This window comes from Ambystoma mexicanum, chromosome 9, assembly GCF_040938575.1.
Source record: "Ambystoma mexicanum isolate Mex_15411 chromosome 9, UKY_AmexF1_1, whole genome shotgun sequence".
NCBI classification, from domain to species: Eukaryota; Metazoa; Chordata; class Amphibia; order Caudata; family Ambystomatidae; genus Ambystoma; species Ambystoma mexicanum.
This window is the reverse complement of record NC_090931.1, coordinates 820,917,074-820,935,527: the sequence shown is the minus strand read 5'-3', so window position 1 is coordinate 820,935,527 and position 18,454 is coordinate 820,917,074. Positions and strand designations below refer to the sequence as shown.

General features: G+C 46.2%; 1 protein-coding gene across 2 annotated transcripts in view; it reads left to right on the top strand.

Moving 5' to 3' along the window:
• LOC138488656 (potassium voltage-gated channel subfamily H member 8-like) overlaps positions 1 to 18,454 on the top strand; it is a 1,777,142-nt gene that overhangs the window by 1,294,583 nt on the left and 464,105 nt on the right. For both annotated transcript variants that reach the window (XM_069615829.1, XM_069615828.1), the window contains 2 exons: positions 6,870 to 7,069; positions 12,378 to 12,627. In XM_069615829.1, coding sequence (XP_069471930.1) covers positions 6,870 to 7,069; positions 12,378 to 12,627 — 450 coding nt within the window. The remainder of the gene's footprint in view (positions 1 to 6,869; positions 7,070 to 12,377; positions 12,628 to 18,454) is intronic.

Sequence of the window (18,454 nt, the reverse complement as noted above, 5' to 3'; positions counted from 1 at the left end):
GTGTACTGGGCTTCGGAGATTGTGGAGGGGTTTGCCGTATTGGAAATGCTTGTCTTGCCGGGGGACGCAAGGAGCTCAGGGGTGAACTAGGTGTTCTTTTTCAAAGCTTGCTTGGCTTTGCGCTTTTTTAGCAAGGCTAGAGCATTGAAAGCTAGATCATGGTGTCGTTGTACAGTTTGACCATGGACTCTGGGTTCGAATCATTGTTGATGGGATTGTGAGGGCTGAGAGAAGAGGTGTGAGGTGGTCCATGTTCAGGTTTTTGGTGCAGTGGGCTATGGCTTTAGGTGGCATGCATTGAGTGACAAGGGCTGGGCATATTGTTGTTGAGGAGGTCGAATGTGATGGTGTGGTTGTCAGACCACGGGCAGGTTATGGTGGTGAAGCCGGTCAAGTTGCAGTTGAGGTCGGCAATCCAATCGAGGGTGTGGCCCTAGATGTCGGTGGGTTCAATGGTTCACTGAGCAAAGCCGATGTGGTTGAGGGCTGTGGCTAAGCTTTTTGTGTGTGGGTCTGTGGGGTCATTGAGGCCAAGAATTAGGTCTTCCAGGATTAGGATTTTAGAGCTGGGCTTGATGGTGGGATTGATGATAAGAAGGAGGTCTTCCTTGAAGGATGGGTTGGAGCCTGGTGGGTGATAGATGAGGTAGAGATTGAGGATATTGGTAGGTGAGAGAGTGTGTTTGAAGGACAGCATTTCACAGTTTGGGATTGGGTTGGACTTGGTAGCCCTGATGGTGATGGTATTTTTGTAGATCAGAGCGACTCCACGGCCTCTGCTGTGGGATCTTTCATTGCGCGTGATGGCGTATACTGGGGGGAAGCGATGGATAGTGCAGGGCCTGCTGCCGGGTGAAGACATGTTTTGGATATGGCAAGCAGTTGGAGATCGTTGAGGCAAGGAGGTTGTGACATTCAGGGGCATGCGTGGGGACTGATCTGGTCGTTGATCAAAGTGCATTTGAGGGCCTGTTGAGAGAGGCTGCTGTGGTGTGTGGGGGTGAGTGGGCGCAATGTTTTCGGGTGGGTGGAGTTATGAGGGGCCATGTGCTCAAGCAGAGGAGTTGGTTTCTGGAGTGGATGGAGGGTGGTGCTGAGGCGGGAGGCATGGGATGATTATGGGTATGGGGTCTTCTGGTGCAGAGCTCTAGGCAGTGGTTCCTGATAGATATTGGGGGAGGTAGGCAGGTGGGAAGATTGGTGTCTGCAGATTTTGACACAGATGTTTTCCTGTGAATAGTGTTCCTGGGCAGGGTGCAGATGCAGTGCCTTAGTGCAAGTGGCGCGATTGTGCTTGCTTGATGCAACGGTTAGCGGGCCTGGGCGGGGGTCGGACGCAGCTTGGGGTATGAGATGCAGGGCCTTAGTGCAGGGGGATGATTGCACTTACCTAATGCAGCGGGTAGCGGGCCTTGGTGGGAATCGGGATGCAGCTTGGAGTACGAGATGCAGGCCTAGGTGCAAGTTACTCGATAGTGCTTACCTAATGCAATAGGTAGCGGGCCTGGGTGGGAGTTGGGGCACAACTCGGGGTACGAGATGTGGGGTCTGGGTACAAGTGGTGCGATTGCGCTTACCTAATGCAGCGGGTAGCGGGCATGGGTGGGAGTCAGGATGCATCTCGAGGTACGAGATGCGGGGCTAGGTGCAAGTAGTGCGATTGCGCTTTCCTGATGCACTGAGTAGCAGGCCTGGTCAGGAGTTGGGGCATAGCTCAGGGTACGAGATGCATGGCTTAGGTGCAATTGGCACGATTGTGCTTGCCTGATGCAGCGGGTAGTGGTGTACGAGATGCTGGGTCTAGGTACAAGTAGCGCCATTGCGCTTACCTGATGGAATATTGGTGCACCATATCACGGCACCTAAGACCTGCGACGCACAACACTGCAGCCTTTGCCTGTGCAGGCTTCGCCTGTGTGGGCTTTGGTAACTGGAAGATATGTAGTCCTTGCAGGAAATTGTACCTGCATGGCGGAAGTGTAGGCCCAACAGATGGTCGAGCAGAGTCTTGCGCACCCGCGGCGCACAACACTGCAGCCTTTCCCTGCGCTGGCTTTGCCTGTGTGGGCTTTGGTACCTGGAAAATAGGTAGTCCTTGCCCGAGGTTGTGCCTGCAAGGTGGAAGTGTAGGTCGACGGATGGTCAAGCAGAGTCTTGCACACTTGCAGCGCAAAACACCATGGCTTTTGCCTGTGTGGGCTTCGCCACCTGGAAGATGTGTAGTCTTTGCCGGAAATTTCGCCTGCGTGGTGGAAGTGTAGGCCTGACGGACGGTCGAGCACAGTGTCACGGATCTGCGGCGTACAACACTGCAGCCTTTGCCTGCACAGGCTTTGCCTGTGTGGGCTTCGGTACCTGGAATATATGTAGTCGTTGCTGTAAGATGCGCCTGCGTGGCAGAAGTGTAGGCCTGACGGACCGTCAAACAGAGGCTTGTGCACCTGCGGCGCACAACACCATGCCCTTTTTATTGCATCCAATATGACTATATGACAATAAGCAAGTATTGGCCCTATCTCATTTTTTGTAGAGCGGAATCAGGCAGTTTACCAGGAAGGGGGCACTTAAGTGATATCTATAATGTCTCTGAACAGTTGTGCCAAAACAGTATACTAGAATACTGCATTTAATTTGAGTGTAATCAGTACAAGCATACCCGAGGGCAGAGGCTCTGTAGTTTTTGTCTCTTTAGAGTACTTGCAATATTTCTTCCTGAGCAAGCATGCACTCACAAATCTTTGTTGATCTGAGTAGTTTAGTCCCTTAACTGTTATATGATATGATAATTTATTTATATTGCGTACGTACACAAGTGTTTCAGAGTGCAACAAGGCAAGGGAGGGGAACAGGGGAGAACAAAACGATCTTACTAGGCCCAGTGACATTGAGAACGCGCAAGTGCATGGGAAAGGGAAAGGGGAAAAGTGCATGGAAGGGGGAGAATGGAAAATGTGGAGCAGAGAAGAACATATAGATAATAATAAATAAAAATAAATAGATAATAGAGGCAATAACCAGTGGTAGTGCAGTCAGAAAGTGCTGTGTTTAATGCAGCAGACTGGGTAAGTCTGATAAGTGCAGAAAAAAATAAAATGTGGGTGTGGGGACCTGTATGGGTACAGATACAGTCCTCAGTGCAAGGGGTGGCCAGGAGGCAGTGCAGGAGGGTGGCAGGGTGAGCAGGTGCCTGTGCCCAGGGGACAGAGGGTGGCCAGGTGCATGGTGCCAAGAGATCAGTTCAGCAGGGGAGAGGGAGAGCGAAAGCGGAAGCAAAGAGGGAGGTCTTGAGGAGCTTTCTCCTCAAGTTTTAGAGTGGCAGGGAGGCTGTTCCAGAGGAAGGCCCCAGCCAAAGACAGAGATCTACCCCCGGCTCTTTTCTTTGAAAAATAACTGACCCTGAGGGAGTTAGAGGTAGAGGAGCAAAGAGCTTGAGAGGGGAGGCATTTGCGGAGGGATAGCTGAAGGTATTTTGGACCCAGGCCCCAGAAAGCCTTGTGGACAATGCAGAAGGTTTTGAATTTAATCTTAGCATCCACTAGGAGCCAGCACAGAGATTTCAGTCCTGGAGAGATACGATCCCTGGGCTTGAGGCCAAGGACAAGTCTCGCAGTCCTGTTCTGGATTAGTTGCAGAGTAGAGGCAGGTGGATTTAGAAATCTACTTCCAGAGAATAAATCTACTTGAAAGTAGACACCCAGGTAGCTTCGTCAATAGTAGTGTATATATACAGATTACCATTATTGGAGCAACTGTTAGGAGGCACCTAAAATTGTGAAACATTTTTCACAGCCAGGCGGTGCAAGGCCGTTTCGTTGTCTCTGGCAATCAACTTAAACATATAGCTTTTACTCCAATTTCGTATTGGCACATTTTGCATTTTTCCTTTGAATAGGTGATTTGGTCTTTAGTGTTTACAGTTAATAGCAGTCTCAATGTAGCCCTTGTATCCCTTTTTTCCTGGGCACTTCCCATCATATGTACCGTTCAGTAATCCAGTATTAAGGCTTCTCCCTTTAACAGACTGTCGCTTTATTCATTCTGCCGCAGTTGCATCGAATTAATGCTAAGGAAGACTCTTGTATTTGCTTGTTAATAGATTTGAAAATGTTTTTAAAGCTAGAATATTCCATCTTATCCCGCTACCTTGCCCACATGTGGTCACGAATGCCATATGGTTTGCCCTCGAAGGTTGGGAAAGCAAAAACTCCAGATTGCGAGCTAAAAAATCGTGGTCCCTCAGTTCCATAAAGACGATCCTTGAAGGCGAACACTTCCGAAATAGTGAAGGGGACATAAAACACAATCAATCGGAGAATAATTGAATCCTTTGCGCCATGGGGCTAGATTAGGTGAGGAAGCATTTACTTCCGGTTTAAGCATGCCAAGGCCCCCACTTTCTCGGAATTCCTTCCTGTCCTATCCCCTGTTGATACTGCCCGTCACATGCCCTTGGTTGTCCCCGGGGCTCACATCTGGAGTGGAAGCTAGGTAGCAAGTGCAATTAAGACCTCCAGCTAAGAGCATATTGTTATTTTAACTATTACTTACCCAATCCTCAAAAATATTACTTAATTCATTGAAAAGTGACGTTTGGTTATGGGAGGCCGGATTCCAATATATATTTTCTAATAATAGTTCTAACTCTTCATGGTCATCCTTACAACTAATAAACCATCACAAGAGGTATCAATAATTGGGCTTCCAAAACCCAGGTTTAGGCCTATTGATAAAGCTAAACCCCACACTCATTTAAAGAGCATGCCAATTTCTGAAATCGGATGCTCTTTAAAATGGAATTTGGGTGATTTGTCTGCATATATATGTGGGGGAGGCCCCTCACAGCCCCCTCTCACCCCTCCACATTTTCTATTAACTTTACCCCCCCTCGCCCAAATATGTATGCGGTCAAATTGGGCATCCCATATTCACTCTTTTGGGATTCGGTCTTTTGCCCTCGATCTTTTTGCGTAATACCTCGAAAATGCACAGAAAACAAAACACATTCTGCTGTGCCTGTTTGAAGCAGACGGAGGGGGGCGTGGCGGTGTAATGCATAACACAGTCATTTATGACCCTATTGTGCATTTTACTTTAAAGGAACAGCACCTGCCTGATTGACTGCTGTCCCACTTGCATTTCTAGCCCTCAAACAGGAACAGGCATGTTTTATTTGCTGTGCATTTCACAGAGAAGGGCCATTTAAGGGCAGGTCCCTGTGAAATGTGCTTCCAGAACCCTAGTGGGTGATGGGAGCCGACGAGCACAGTCTCAACATTTATGTAGTATGTATGCAAGGAAGCAGGCCAGTGCATAATGTGTCCGTCTGCTGAGCCCCCTGAAAGGCGCAGGTCACCTTTGAAAATAAGGTAACCTGCATATTTCTCCAACTGATGCAATTGTAATTGTTTTAGAGGATTTGCCCCCAAAGTGCTTTGTGATGAAAACGCTCATGCCACACATGACACCTGAAACAGCACTGATGCTCAAAAGGAAGGAGAGCATTTCCCATGAACAAGTCCCTGGAAAGGAACTTCTCCTAGGAAAAGTATGAACATTTGAAATGTCACATGCACTGGTGAAATAAGGTATCAAACACTTGAAACTCTTGCAGGAAATTGAATTAAAAAAAAGAGTGGAATCCCCCTTCCCATTTTCCCTAGTCAGTAATGTTGCTTATGTGACGTTGCAGCAGGGGCCTATTTAGTCAAGGGAAAAGGGTATGCAGTAATATATTCGCTGCAAAAATGTCACCTTAACAAAAATTGCGGCAAAATGCTGTGGTTTAACCTGGTAAATGTGTACCCCATTATACCATTTAAGGGGAGCGGGGTTGCGGGGGTGTCCCCTGCATACTTTAAATGGATTGCAGCGGCAAAACCAGTGCCTTTTTGCTGTGATTGTTTGTGTAAACGGCAATTTTTGCCGCAATTTTAAACATGGAACCGGGAAAAGGGAGGCAGTAAAATGCTAATGTGTTGTGAACAAACGTGCTGTGTGTGGGACGTGAGGGTGTGCACATCATTTGCATTGACTGACACTGGGCATTAGCCCTTTGCGGCTAACTGTAGATCCAGCCCCTCCCACCCATTCTTATTTTGGTTATTTATTTATTTTATTGTGCAAAAGTTCAAATTAAACCTTACACATCCGTAGAAAATTAAACAATTAGGACAAAATAGCGATACGAACTGCACGTGCGCATGAACTGGCTTTCTATCAACCTTCCATTCAGTGGGTGTGAGGGACTTCTGTCTATTTAGTGACATTGGGGTACTTCTGTGCATTCGTGAGATTAGGTCACTTAAATTCATTGAGAATGATGGGGAGGGGGCCGTTTTTAGCCGTGCTCTGTTGGTTCTCACCATTTTAGTAAGAATGTGTGGCTCCTATTCGTGCATTCGGAGAGGTGAAGTTTCCATTTTAGTGAGGCTGCATTATTTCCATAAAATTACCAGGACACGTGTATCAAGGTCAGTGATATTGTAGGTAACGTTTGATCAGCGACACTTCGATTAACATGTACCACCGGGGCTTGTTTACCCATTTCCTTTGGAGGTTCCTATACTGATTTAATGGAAAAGAGGGCTACGTCTAGACATTGCTGTGTAGTTGTTCAGGGGGCATCGCTGGTGTTATGCGGGGGAGTAAAACACCTGGTTGGAGTTCCCTGCTTTCCTGCCGTAGCAAACTGTGTGATCCTCGGCACATAATTTTAACTCAATTCAGTTAGCTGTCAGAGCGGGTGCTTGGAGAAAGTCCTTTAAGAGCTTTGTAAAAAGTGGGCACTTGAGTTTTCTGCCCTGCCGTGGGGGAAAGACTCCCGTGGCCTCGTCGTGTTCTCCAAATGACGCTGGTGTCTTCTCTTGCAGCCCTGATGCACGCTGTGGTCTTCGGGAACGTGACCGCCATCATCCAGCGGATGTACTCCCGCCGCTCCCTCTACCACACCCGAACCAAAGACCTGAAGGACTTCATCCGCGTCCACCGCATGCCCAAGCCCCTGAAGCAGCGCATGCTCGAGTGCTTCCAGACGACCTGGTCGGTCAACAACGGCATCGACGCCAACGAGGTGAGTGACGCGCGGGTCCCCTCCGGTGTTGCCAACTCCTCAGTGAAGAAAGTAGCTATTGGCTCCCCTACAAGTCGCCAGAAGTAGCTAGATGACATCACTGCCTAATTTGCACAATTATCTCCTCTTCCCCCCTACGATTTATGGCTTTTACTGTGGCCCCCTCCCCTTTTAACCATTTTGTTTAGGTCCATCCCCTTTACATACAGTTCCCCTAGAGCGTTTCTAGGGGCGGACTGGCTACTTTAAGAACAATAAAATTGCTATACGGGCGAATGACCACACTTTTTTCAATTGGTTTGGCAACTTGCATAAATGAGCAAGTCTCCAAACCAATTGAAAAAAGTAGCTACATTTCTCGCTAGCCGCTTTTTAATGAAAAATTCGCTAGGGGGGCGTACTTTCTCGCTAAATATATCGAGAAAGTTGCTAAGTTGGAAACACTGGTCCCCTCTAGGGGCGGGTGCAGGGCGCTGGTGTTGCCGAGAGACGTGATGGCAGCACGTACGCGTACCTGATGACGTACTTCCCACACATGTCCCGCCCTGCAACTGTAGTCGCTGCTGCTTCCAGTCCATCAGCAGTGTTGCTGGTGTCATGGTCCATTATGGCACCTTTCTGTCCAGGCCCACCAATGCAGACGTGAACCCATGGGAAGGTGGTTTAACCATGGAAGTGAGGGGGTCCTAAAAGACGCACACACCTCTACACGCACTCATTGACTGGCTCATTCACTGAATGACTCATTTGGTCACACTCATTCAGTGGCTCACTGAATAATGACACCCATGCATTCGGTCCCATCCACTCCCTGGCAGAGGCATCTTGTACACATGCGATGGCTGAAATCACTACAGACGTTTGGTGATTCCCCTGGCCCATTTCAGTTGATTCAGAGTATATACGGATAGGTTTGCACAGCACTATCACTCACTCACAGTTGTGCCCCCATTTTAGGCCCTTCTCCCTTTATCCACGTGCCCCAAATCTAGGCGTTACTGCATTTACTGTTGTGTCCCCATTGTAGGTCCTGGTGTCCGAAATCTAGGCATTGTTGCATTTGCTGCTGTGTCCCCATATTAGGTCCAGTTATCGCAAATCTGGGGGTTACTGCATTTTGTTGTTCTGCACCCATTTTGGGCCCTCCCTCTGTCCGGGTGTTCCAGGCCTGAGTGTTACCGCATTTACTGGTGTGCCCCCAGTTTATGTCCAGATATGCCAAACCTAGGGGTTACAGGATTTACTGTTGTGCACCCACTTGGTCCCTGCTCCATCTTTCCAGGTGTCCCAAGTATGGGTGCTACTGCATTTACTGTTGTTAGCCAGATTGTGTTAGCTTTATCCAGGATCCCGCCAGATACTGTTAGTCAGCCATATCTCGCATTTAGCCAGATTGTGCTAGTCAGCCATGTCTCGCATCTTGACATATTGTGTTAGCCATATCTCTCACTTGGGCAAATTATTCTGGTAAAGCAACATTTCTAGGTGTTACTTTATTTACTGTTGTGCCACATTTTGGGCCCTCTCCCTCTGTGCAGGTACTCCGGATCTGGGCGTTGCTGCATTTGCTGTTGTGCCACCATTTTAGGTCCAGATATCCCAAATTCAGGGGTTACAGGATTTACTGTTGTGCATCCATTTTGGGCCCTTCTCCCCTATCCAGGTGTGCCAAATTTGGGTGTTACTGCATCTGCTGCTGTGGTCCCATTTGAAAACCCCTCTCCCTCTATCGAGATGCACCAGCCACCGTTGCCTCAACTCTGAGCGTCTCAGTGCACCGATCAGACTCTACCAAATCTAGCCCTCCCATCTACAGTAGTATTTCAATCACAACGACCCCCAGTGCCTCCAAGCCGCCCAGTTCCAGCCACACCCTTACATGGCCATGGCAATCAGAACACTCTCAAGCCAAACACACCAACTACCTAGATCCCCACCCCCCTCAACTCCCTGTACATCACTACCGTACTCACCCAGAGTCACTCATGCACTCACTACCACTCACTACAAATCCCCAATACCACATATAAAAGTTGCTCTCAAGCACTCCCGAATACACGGATGTATACTAATTGACCTTTTCACAATTGATCGCAGGAGAATTGACCTTCTGCACACCCACCGAGCAGTGCACAAAAGAGGCCCAAAATTCCTGAAAGAAACAATTACTCCTTACCACCCGACCTACACCCTTAGGTCAAGCACTGCCCTCCTCCTAGTGGTCCCCACCTCCAATTCGGCCAGGATCGGAGGGTCAGCCTACTCATCCCTGGTGCAAATTTTGTGGAACTCACTGCCTCCCGGCATTAGACACAGAAAACACTAATTGACTTTCTGGAAGGCACTCAAAACCTGACTCTTTGCCTAAAGCACATAAGGGAATGTAGTGAACCGCCCGACCTACCACCACGATTGACACCTGGCGTGGTACCCCACTGATTACGGACCCTGTCACAGACCGTCAAGCCTGACGATATCTAACTCCACTACGTAGAGCCTTCGCCCAGGCTTGAAACCCAAATCGTAGTGGCATCCATGTATCCATGTACCTGACAGAATCTATTCATCACCTCTTCCGCAGGAATTCCCGTACGCTCTGAGCTCTAGAGTTATCACCATCAATTCAGGGGCATTTGTGCTAGACTCATAACCCACGCACCAATAACACTCATAAGCTTGATCAAGGCTTTGCAATTATGCATTATGCAATCAGTCCAAGAAAGCACCTACCTGCTAGTTCTACGCACCTGGAAATCCAAAAGCAGAACCATATACCAGAGGGCCACCGAGCAGTTACTCTGATAACCACACCTACCAGTGAATGTGTATAGCAGAACTACCCACTGCTAATCTTTCTAGCAGGCCTAGCAACCCAAGCACTAATGGCACTTATGAACTTGATCATTGCCCTGCAAATATGCTATCAATCCAGGAAATGCACTTGCTTGCGAGTCCTACGCATCGGGAAATCCCTGTGGAGAATGATATAGCAAGGAACGTTTTAGCACTTATTCTTTGCTAATCCCATCTATCTGGAAATGTCCTAGTAGAACTACGTATCAGGATTCTATTTAGCAGAATGGCAGACCAAGGACGTTGCTAGCACCTATACAGTAACAATGAGTTTTTGGCACAGATCTGCCTGTCACCACCCTTTAGTCTTCGCCAAAACAATCTGACCATTAAAGAAACAGGGAAACACCACGCCCTCGGCAGGCATTGAAGGCTGAACATCAACAAGGTCCCCCTGGGAAGAAAATAAAACAGATGAACACACCACTATGCTAACTCTTGCCTCTCCACCAACAAACAATTGAATGTAGGTACACCCCTTGATTCATTCGACCTATCTGCACTCATAACGTCATTCTCAGTACCACCGCCACCAGATAGCAGATACCATAGCCTATTTGGTCTTGCTGCACACATTCTACTTACTGATCCTACACAACCACTGCATCCCACCTAGAACTAGTATGCAGCTACACACCACCTATTGCACACTGGCGGCACACGTACTGAGTACACCCAAGCACGTTTTTTCTACACTACTCTCTCTACTGACCTGGACTGCGAGCCCCGAGGGTGTTCAACCCACAGCGCTTTAGAATCATACAATGGTAAAAAGCGCTATACAAATGCCAAATAACATAACTTAACTTGGTCACAGTCACTATCCCAATTATGCACTCACTCAGTGACACTAATCTAGTCACTCAGCAGTTCAATCACTTATCCATGAAAACATCTCAAAAATATTCAACAATCAACAGCACTCCCTGCCAGCACTAACCTCACCTCTCGCTCCAGGCTACATGGCCACCTGCTGCATAAGACAACATGATTGCATCCCTTTCTCCTTCTGCTTACTGCTTATTTGATCCACTGCCCATCTGGTTCACCTCTTCTCCTAGTTCACCATCTGCTTCCCTCACTCTACATCATGCCATTGGTACACCTTCTAGGGGCAGCTATCACATGTTAACTCTTACATCTACGCCAAATCGTCTTCACTCTAATCTCACCGCTTGTCTTAATTTTCACTGCTTACTATTTCTACTTGCCTAATATTCTAATGCATTATCCAGCGGTGTCCCCATGATCTCATGTTCTACAGCTTTTGAATTTAGGCTTTGCTATCGTTCTCATCTCATCTCTTATTTGTACCTGCTCATCTCGCTTCTCGACCACCCCCACTTTGTCTCTGGCCACATCTCTTATTTTACCACCTCTCTTTTGCCTCCCACATCGTATTTTTTTATCAGTATCTCCTTACAACACTTCCATCATTCACTGCAGTCCCAAGCTTTCGGTCTGCCTTGTTTTAATCCTAAAATGTCTTTCAAAATGTCTGAAAGAAACTTCAATTTATAGATCTCTCTGTTGATGAGTCATAGGGCCTCATTCCAAGGTTGGCGGTAAGGGTTTAACGGCTCTGGTAAAGGTGCCGGTGCCATTAACCCCTTACCGCCTCATTACGAGGTCCTTTAGCTGGTCCCGCTAAGGGCGGCTGGTTTTACCAGGCGCCCTTAGTGGGAGCTGCTAAAGGACCAGCATGCTAACAACGGGCCCGTGTTTAACGGGCCCGTTGTTAGCATGGTCCCCATTCCCATTGAACCCTATGGGGGCTCGAATGGGGATGGGTTCCCTGAATGGGGAAATACCGGGTCCTCCAAGGTTGGAATGGCCCGGTAATTCCCCATTCAGGGAACCCGGAACCGGTATGCGGTAAGGGGGTAGCCATGGCGCTAATAGCACCATGGCTACCTCCAACCTCATAATGACCTCCATAATCTCCAAAGTTCACAATAACATTATCACGCCCACCATCTGTCACTACTATCCTTCATAAAGCACATTGAGTTAGCAGCACCACAGGGGTTCTTTCAAAGTGAAGCACCACATCACGCATAGCACGTCAGGCATTTGTGGAGGAGCCTTAGCCTTGCTAAAGACATTTTATTTGTTTGGGTCTATTAACTCAGGCTGCTGGGCCGTTACTTGGTGTTTCAGCCTGCCCACCCGATGATTAGCTCCAAATTTAGGCTCCATGAGCACCAAGAAGTGAGATGATGTAACCCTCTAAATGAGGGACTTTGGGGTATTAGAATGATATTTCCTTCACATTAGAAAAGAGAATATACACATGCCAAGGGTATTACATAAGCCATACAAGTAATGATGTTATTACAAGACCTCTGAACTCTGATGGTGCTGTTCTTTACATAGACCGTGGCGTAGTCTAGATCTTTGCGTACGCAGTTTATTGATCTCCATGTGCTCACCAACTCCTCTCCTGTCTCCCCAGCTCTTGAAGGATTTTCCAGACGAGCTGAGAGCAGACATTGCTATGCACCTCAACAAGGAGATCCTCCAATTGCCCGTCTTCGAATCCGCCAGCCGGGGATGTCTGCGCTCACTTTCCCTCAACATCAAGACGTCCTTCTGCGCCCCGGGGGAGTATCTCATCCGACAGGGGGATGCGCTGCATGCCATCTATTTTGTCTGCTCTGGCTCCATGGAGGTCTTGAAGGACAACACCGTACTGGCCATCCTGGGTAGGTAGGAATCCTGGCATTCTTCTGGAAAGACAATAAGTCTCCATTGTACCTGATTACAATTACTTTTGTTTATTGTTTTATGCAAAGCTTGGAGGGAATGCTTTACCACCCTGATGTGTCCTGTGATAGATTGCATTCCTGTGACCCCTTCCTACTGGTCAACTCTCGGATATTTGGAACAACACACAAGTTACATACATGTCCACAATCACCCTATGACTGCTATGACACATTTGATGAGAGGGATACTCCTAAGAACTTGATCAATTACTTGCTTCCAAAAAGAAACGTGAAGTCCAACAAGATTTAATAGGGTGTTTGTGTCCATGTATTTAAAGATACTAAGTGATTTGTGGAAAAGTTCGCAAATTCCAGATGCAGAAAGTGTATCATTGGGTACGAGGTCCTTTCAACCGGGGATGACATTTTGATGGGTTTTTTTCTGTGGTTATTTTAATGAAAAAATTCTTAGAAAATGTTTAGGGGGTTACAAAAACATATATACATGGGGTGTGGGTGCTCAGGAATAGATACACAATTAAAGGGGATGGGGATTTGAGGGGAAACCCTCCAAAAATAAAAAAATAAAAAATGTGATGAGTTTTTTCGTTATACTAAAAAAAACACAAAAATTCATCTAGCGATGAAATGACATAGAACCGTATCATTGAGGCTCCTGGTAACAATCTTCGTTCAGCTAATCTGAGTCTGCTTCATGTGCCTCATTCTGAATATGTGAAATGGGGCATTTGTTCTTGTATTGCTCACACCTGTTACCCTTTTGGATCTCCCCAAAGAAAGAGACCTTCCAAAATTTAGAAAACAATTGAAAACATGTGTTTGTTGTATCTGAAAATTGATAATTCCTTTTCTTTTTTCGTTACACGATGTGTGGCCGTTTCTTCCTCAGTGACACAGCGGCCTTTCACGCATGTGTTTGCACTCTATCACTCATATATAGGTAGATAGCAGAGGTTCATATATTTCTTTCATGACCTAAATACTGATTCATCTCTCTTGCATGATGAGCAGGCATGTTTTCCCTTCAGCTTCAGTGAGCCACAACTACTTGGGCTCCAATCCAATCAGTAGTTCTAAGGTGATCAAACATGAATAAGGAAATCAATTACTTGGGATGGAAAGAAGGGCTTTTAATTATATAAAAGCAATCCTCAAGTCAAAAAGACAAAACAAGAAATCTCTGTACCTTCAACTATCCAACCCAGACAACATCAAGAATAATAAGTACCATTGCCAAAAAATTTACAGACGACAGATCCAACATTTTCAGAGAAAAAATAACGACAATCTGAAGTTCTGCAGAATACATTTGGGGATAAAAACAGTGGATCCTAATAGTGAAAAGAACACTAAACTGTTGATAATGTAATTTCTGACAAGTACAGAATCTGACCTAATAAATCAACAAAATGAAAGCACCATCCAGGTTGTTGCTAGGTCTGGAAAAGATCAGGGGCTACGCTAATGTCGGGACTGGCGGGACTCGGGGCTAGTAGCCTTTTGGTTGGGGCCCCTGAGCTTCTATCTGGGGCTACAACCAAAAGACCTGGGGCTATAGCCCCCCCAGCCCCTCCCTAGCGACGCCTCTGCAGACCTTTCACACTGTGTGATTATCTGCCTCTGGTAAGTTTCAAGGGCATTTAATCCCTAATCACTAATGTGTTGTTTTTAGAAGTCTCCTGCCGGTGTGGCCCAAGGTGGCTTAATAAAGTTCCTGCCAAGCCCTGAAATATGTCACAGCCTAGAGATGAATGTCAAGCCCTTATCATTGCATCATTTTCTAGGATGTTTGTCAGTAAGGGTAGCACCAAATGAATAGTTGCTATTTCACTCATAGCTTTTTCATGTAGTCTGAAAAACATATACATTTGTTAATTAAACATCCTCACTGAATGTGTTAGACCTTCCTTTTCTCTGATGTTTTCTCTCTTCCCCTGCCCTGCTAACCTCCTGTAGCTCCTGCACCGTTCTGCCGACTGGCAGCTTGTGTTCCTCTGAGTCTTACAGGATACCAGGCCCCCCTGTCCGGTCCCCCTGCACTGCCGCCTGGCCTCCCTTGCACTACCAGGTTGCGAGTCCCCTGGGAGTCCCAGCTTTCCTTGCACTTAACTCAGGGCCCTGCTGCTACGGGTGCACTTCTCCCCTTCCACCTCTTGTCTGCGCACTTACACGATCTAAATGATACTGGGCCTAGTGAGACCGTTTGTCTTGTGCTCCCTTGTTCCCCCTCCCTCGCCTGGTTGCGCCTTGAAACACATTGTGTCTAGGCACATTATAAATAACAGATCAATTAATCAATCAATCAACCAATATCAGTGTCCTAGAATTAGTGCAATTTGCTTTACAATTGCATAGACATATACATGAACATTTTAACGCAAGCGAAGCCGACACGTGTTTCGCATATCTGCTTTATCAAGGCTTAAGTGTTTGACTTCTGATTTTGCTTTCTTTCTCCCCCAAACGACCGTATAACTCAACGCCAATATTAAATCCTATGTACTAATTTAAAGTAACATGCGGGGAAGACTATAAGATAATGCTTGCACTTTTGGCAATTTTCCTTCTAACAAGTCCTATTAGCTGATCATTAGAAAGCGGTGTTCCTGGCTAGGACCATTCATAGCTTTTGATTCACCAAACTCATTATTTGAGCTGCTTCTCTACAGCTCTTCCTTTCAATCAGTCATGAAAATGAAATCCCTTGCCAACAGCTTTCAAGGAGAAATGAAAGTTTATTAGAACTCCTAACTCTGCAAAGTCGAAGGGGAGAGCAAAGTCAGCTTGGACAGAAATATTTAATATTTGAAGGCAGTGAGCAGTTTCATTCCGATCTGCATTAAGTGAATTAAGTGAAAGGCGCGCGGAAAGGTTTTGGAATGATAATTTCAGCTATTTTGCACACGGGGTCTGGTATGCTGGCATTTAGACTTAGTAGACTCGAAATGAACTCGAAAACAGTGAAGACGGACAATGCTGAAAATATGCTGTCTGCAGGGAAAATGCATTGTCTGTAATTTATTGATCTGTCTTAGTAGAGTCTGGCCTCTCGTCTTACTGAAGATTTAGAACCCACATTAGAGGGCTCTGTTCTGCGGTAAGTGGCCACCATTTAAGTTAGCGGGCCAAAGCCAAAAGCAAAAGCCTCTAACGAGGGCAAAGGTCAACTAGCACACAATAGTGCCCTTGGGTGTGGGCTCTAATGCTATTAGAGCTTGTGCTGAGGGAAAAAGGAAAGTCTCACGTGGGGCTTGCTGTGACAGAGCTTGCCTAGTGTGTACACAATGCAAACAAAATTGAACCTCATCATGAGTGGGCGGCATCCGCTGGGATACCACTCAATGCAATTAGCGTTACCGCAACTTGGTCTGCCAGATCACAAGTTGCCGTGGCGGGGTAAGTCCCCATTTTTCCATGGGACTCAATGTGGCATTTTTGGGGCAATTATCGCTGCAGTAATTGTGCCACTGTAATTGTGCCGAAAATGGGGTGAAACTCTGCACATTCACCACCAGCTGACAGCTGACAGCTGGAGGTGAATACTTCAAGTTTCCCCCAAATTCAGAATTGGGTGGAGCAGTAATGCAGCAGTAATAGCGTTACCGTTGCATTTTTACCGCTCCGCCCAACTCCCAATGAGGCCTTTTGAAAATGCAGCCTTTACAGGAGGTTAGATCCTCAATTTCCTGCTTGTTGATTGGCTGAAGAACTCGTAGCAGTGAAAGAACATGGAAGAAGCGTGTGATGCAGGCTTTTATTGTGGGTTAGAGCCTGCTGCCACAATTTCCGATTATCTAAGGGTATGGAAACATGCCCTAATGATAGGCCTCTTGGCCTCTGGAGACTTGCTCACACCAACTTGCATAGGCTTTTCGCATCTTTCATTGTCCAATACTTGGCGCTTGCAGATGTTTTCTTCTTTGCTTATTCTAAGAGAAATATGTCTTACGTACATGGCTTACCCTTTTGACTCCCCTTGTTCCTTGCATTTATTACTTGATGCTGGGACGTCTTTTCACCAAAATGTCAGGGGTAACAGAAGTGACATCACACAACCCTTGACCTCTGATGACATAGCAGGAAGTGATGTAATTTGACCCCGCCCCAAAGTGACATCATGGGAACCGGTGGAACATGACCTTTCACCTCTTGACAAAACAGGAAATGGCATCACATAGCATTGTTCCGAAGAACACTATGAAAAATATAGTTACGATATCACTGTAATGTGATATACATTTCATTCAAGAATTGATCGCCATATGTATCGTTAATATCAGTGTGTATAGGCTCATGTTACCAAATTATTGTGAATGCAAGCAGACGTCCAAAGCCAGATGATAATGATGTGTTATTATATAGAGCTTACGCTTAAGCACTTTATATAGAACAAATATACATACAATATCACCCAAGCTGTGCTGGGACTCATTTATCAACCTCAGGAGGATGAAAGGCTTAGTTGGCCTTGCTGGGATTCAAACCTGCAACCTGCATATCACACACACATCGAAGCAGCGAGCGCTCCACTCACTGAGCTATCTTACCGGCTATAGCTATCTTACCAGTTATAGCAAAATGAGCAATTACATGTCGGAATGTTCTCAAAGTCAGAAAGCAAATTACACTCTGTAGTGGATACCATTAAACTGGTAACTGAGATTTAACAGCAGGCTAGTTCATCTGCATGTCTGGTGCAAAGTTAGCCACATGTCAAGCCTCCAGGGATCTACTTTCAGGCTTTAGAAGTTGGCAAAATACATACCATTGGGAGGGTTCATAACTGTGTATTAAAGAATTTAGAGTACCACAGGGAAAGCAGCACACTCACATGGCATCCCGTACTCTGGGCACTCGTTACCTCCTACATGCAAACAAACTTCCTGAACAGCATGCCATGGAGATAGGAAAGATAGACCTGTTACAACAAAGCATTAACTGTGGCACAATGCAATCAAGGGCCACTCTATGTGCTATGGTCAAATATTTCTACATTGTACACAAGCTTTTAGGCACAAGGATGTTGTCATGTGACCGAGGACACCGGGATGGAATGTCTTGGGAATTGTAACAGAGACAATGGGAGAAAGAAATGCTACAACTTGCGAAAAGCAAAATACATAGTTGTAAATTGATGCTTATTTTTTTAATTTTGTTTTATTTTATTGTTTTTTTTCAAACCTTTAAAATGACAACATGTATACATACAACATACAAACGTACAAACAATCATCAATTATGGACTTTTAGGCGATCTCCTCATACACCGTTGTCTGTCATTTCGTGTAATTTCGAGTTTTACAGGCATTTTCACTCTATTGGTGCCCTCATCAGGCGATTTTCAATTGACGCTAAAAGTCGTGTTAATGGGAGTGCCAATTTGAAATCTGGTCCTTGATACATCAGTTTCCACCAGTCGTCTGCGCATAGGGATGGATGATTTACACTCCATGAACCCAATTGAATTGTTCTTTCGGGTCTTAACTTAGTGCAGAATAGCACTAAGTGTTTGAGAGAGTCATTAGCTTGCAAGCAAAGTCTACATTCAGGTTTTAGATGCTCATTGCTCTTCCACAGGGGCGTTGCTAGGGGGGGTTAGGGGGGCTATAGCCCCTGATCTTTTGGTTGTAGCCCCGGATAGAATCTCAGGAGCTACAGCCAAAAGACTAGCTAGCCCCCAGTCCCAACAGTTCCGACATCAGCTTAGCCCTGGGTCTTTTCCAGCCCTAGCAACTCCCCTGCTCTTCCATAAGCGTAGACGTTCGGTGGTTTTGAGCATATTTAGTCTGAACAATAGAAACAA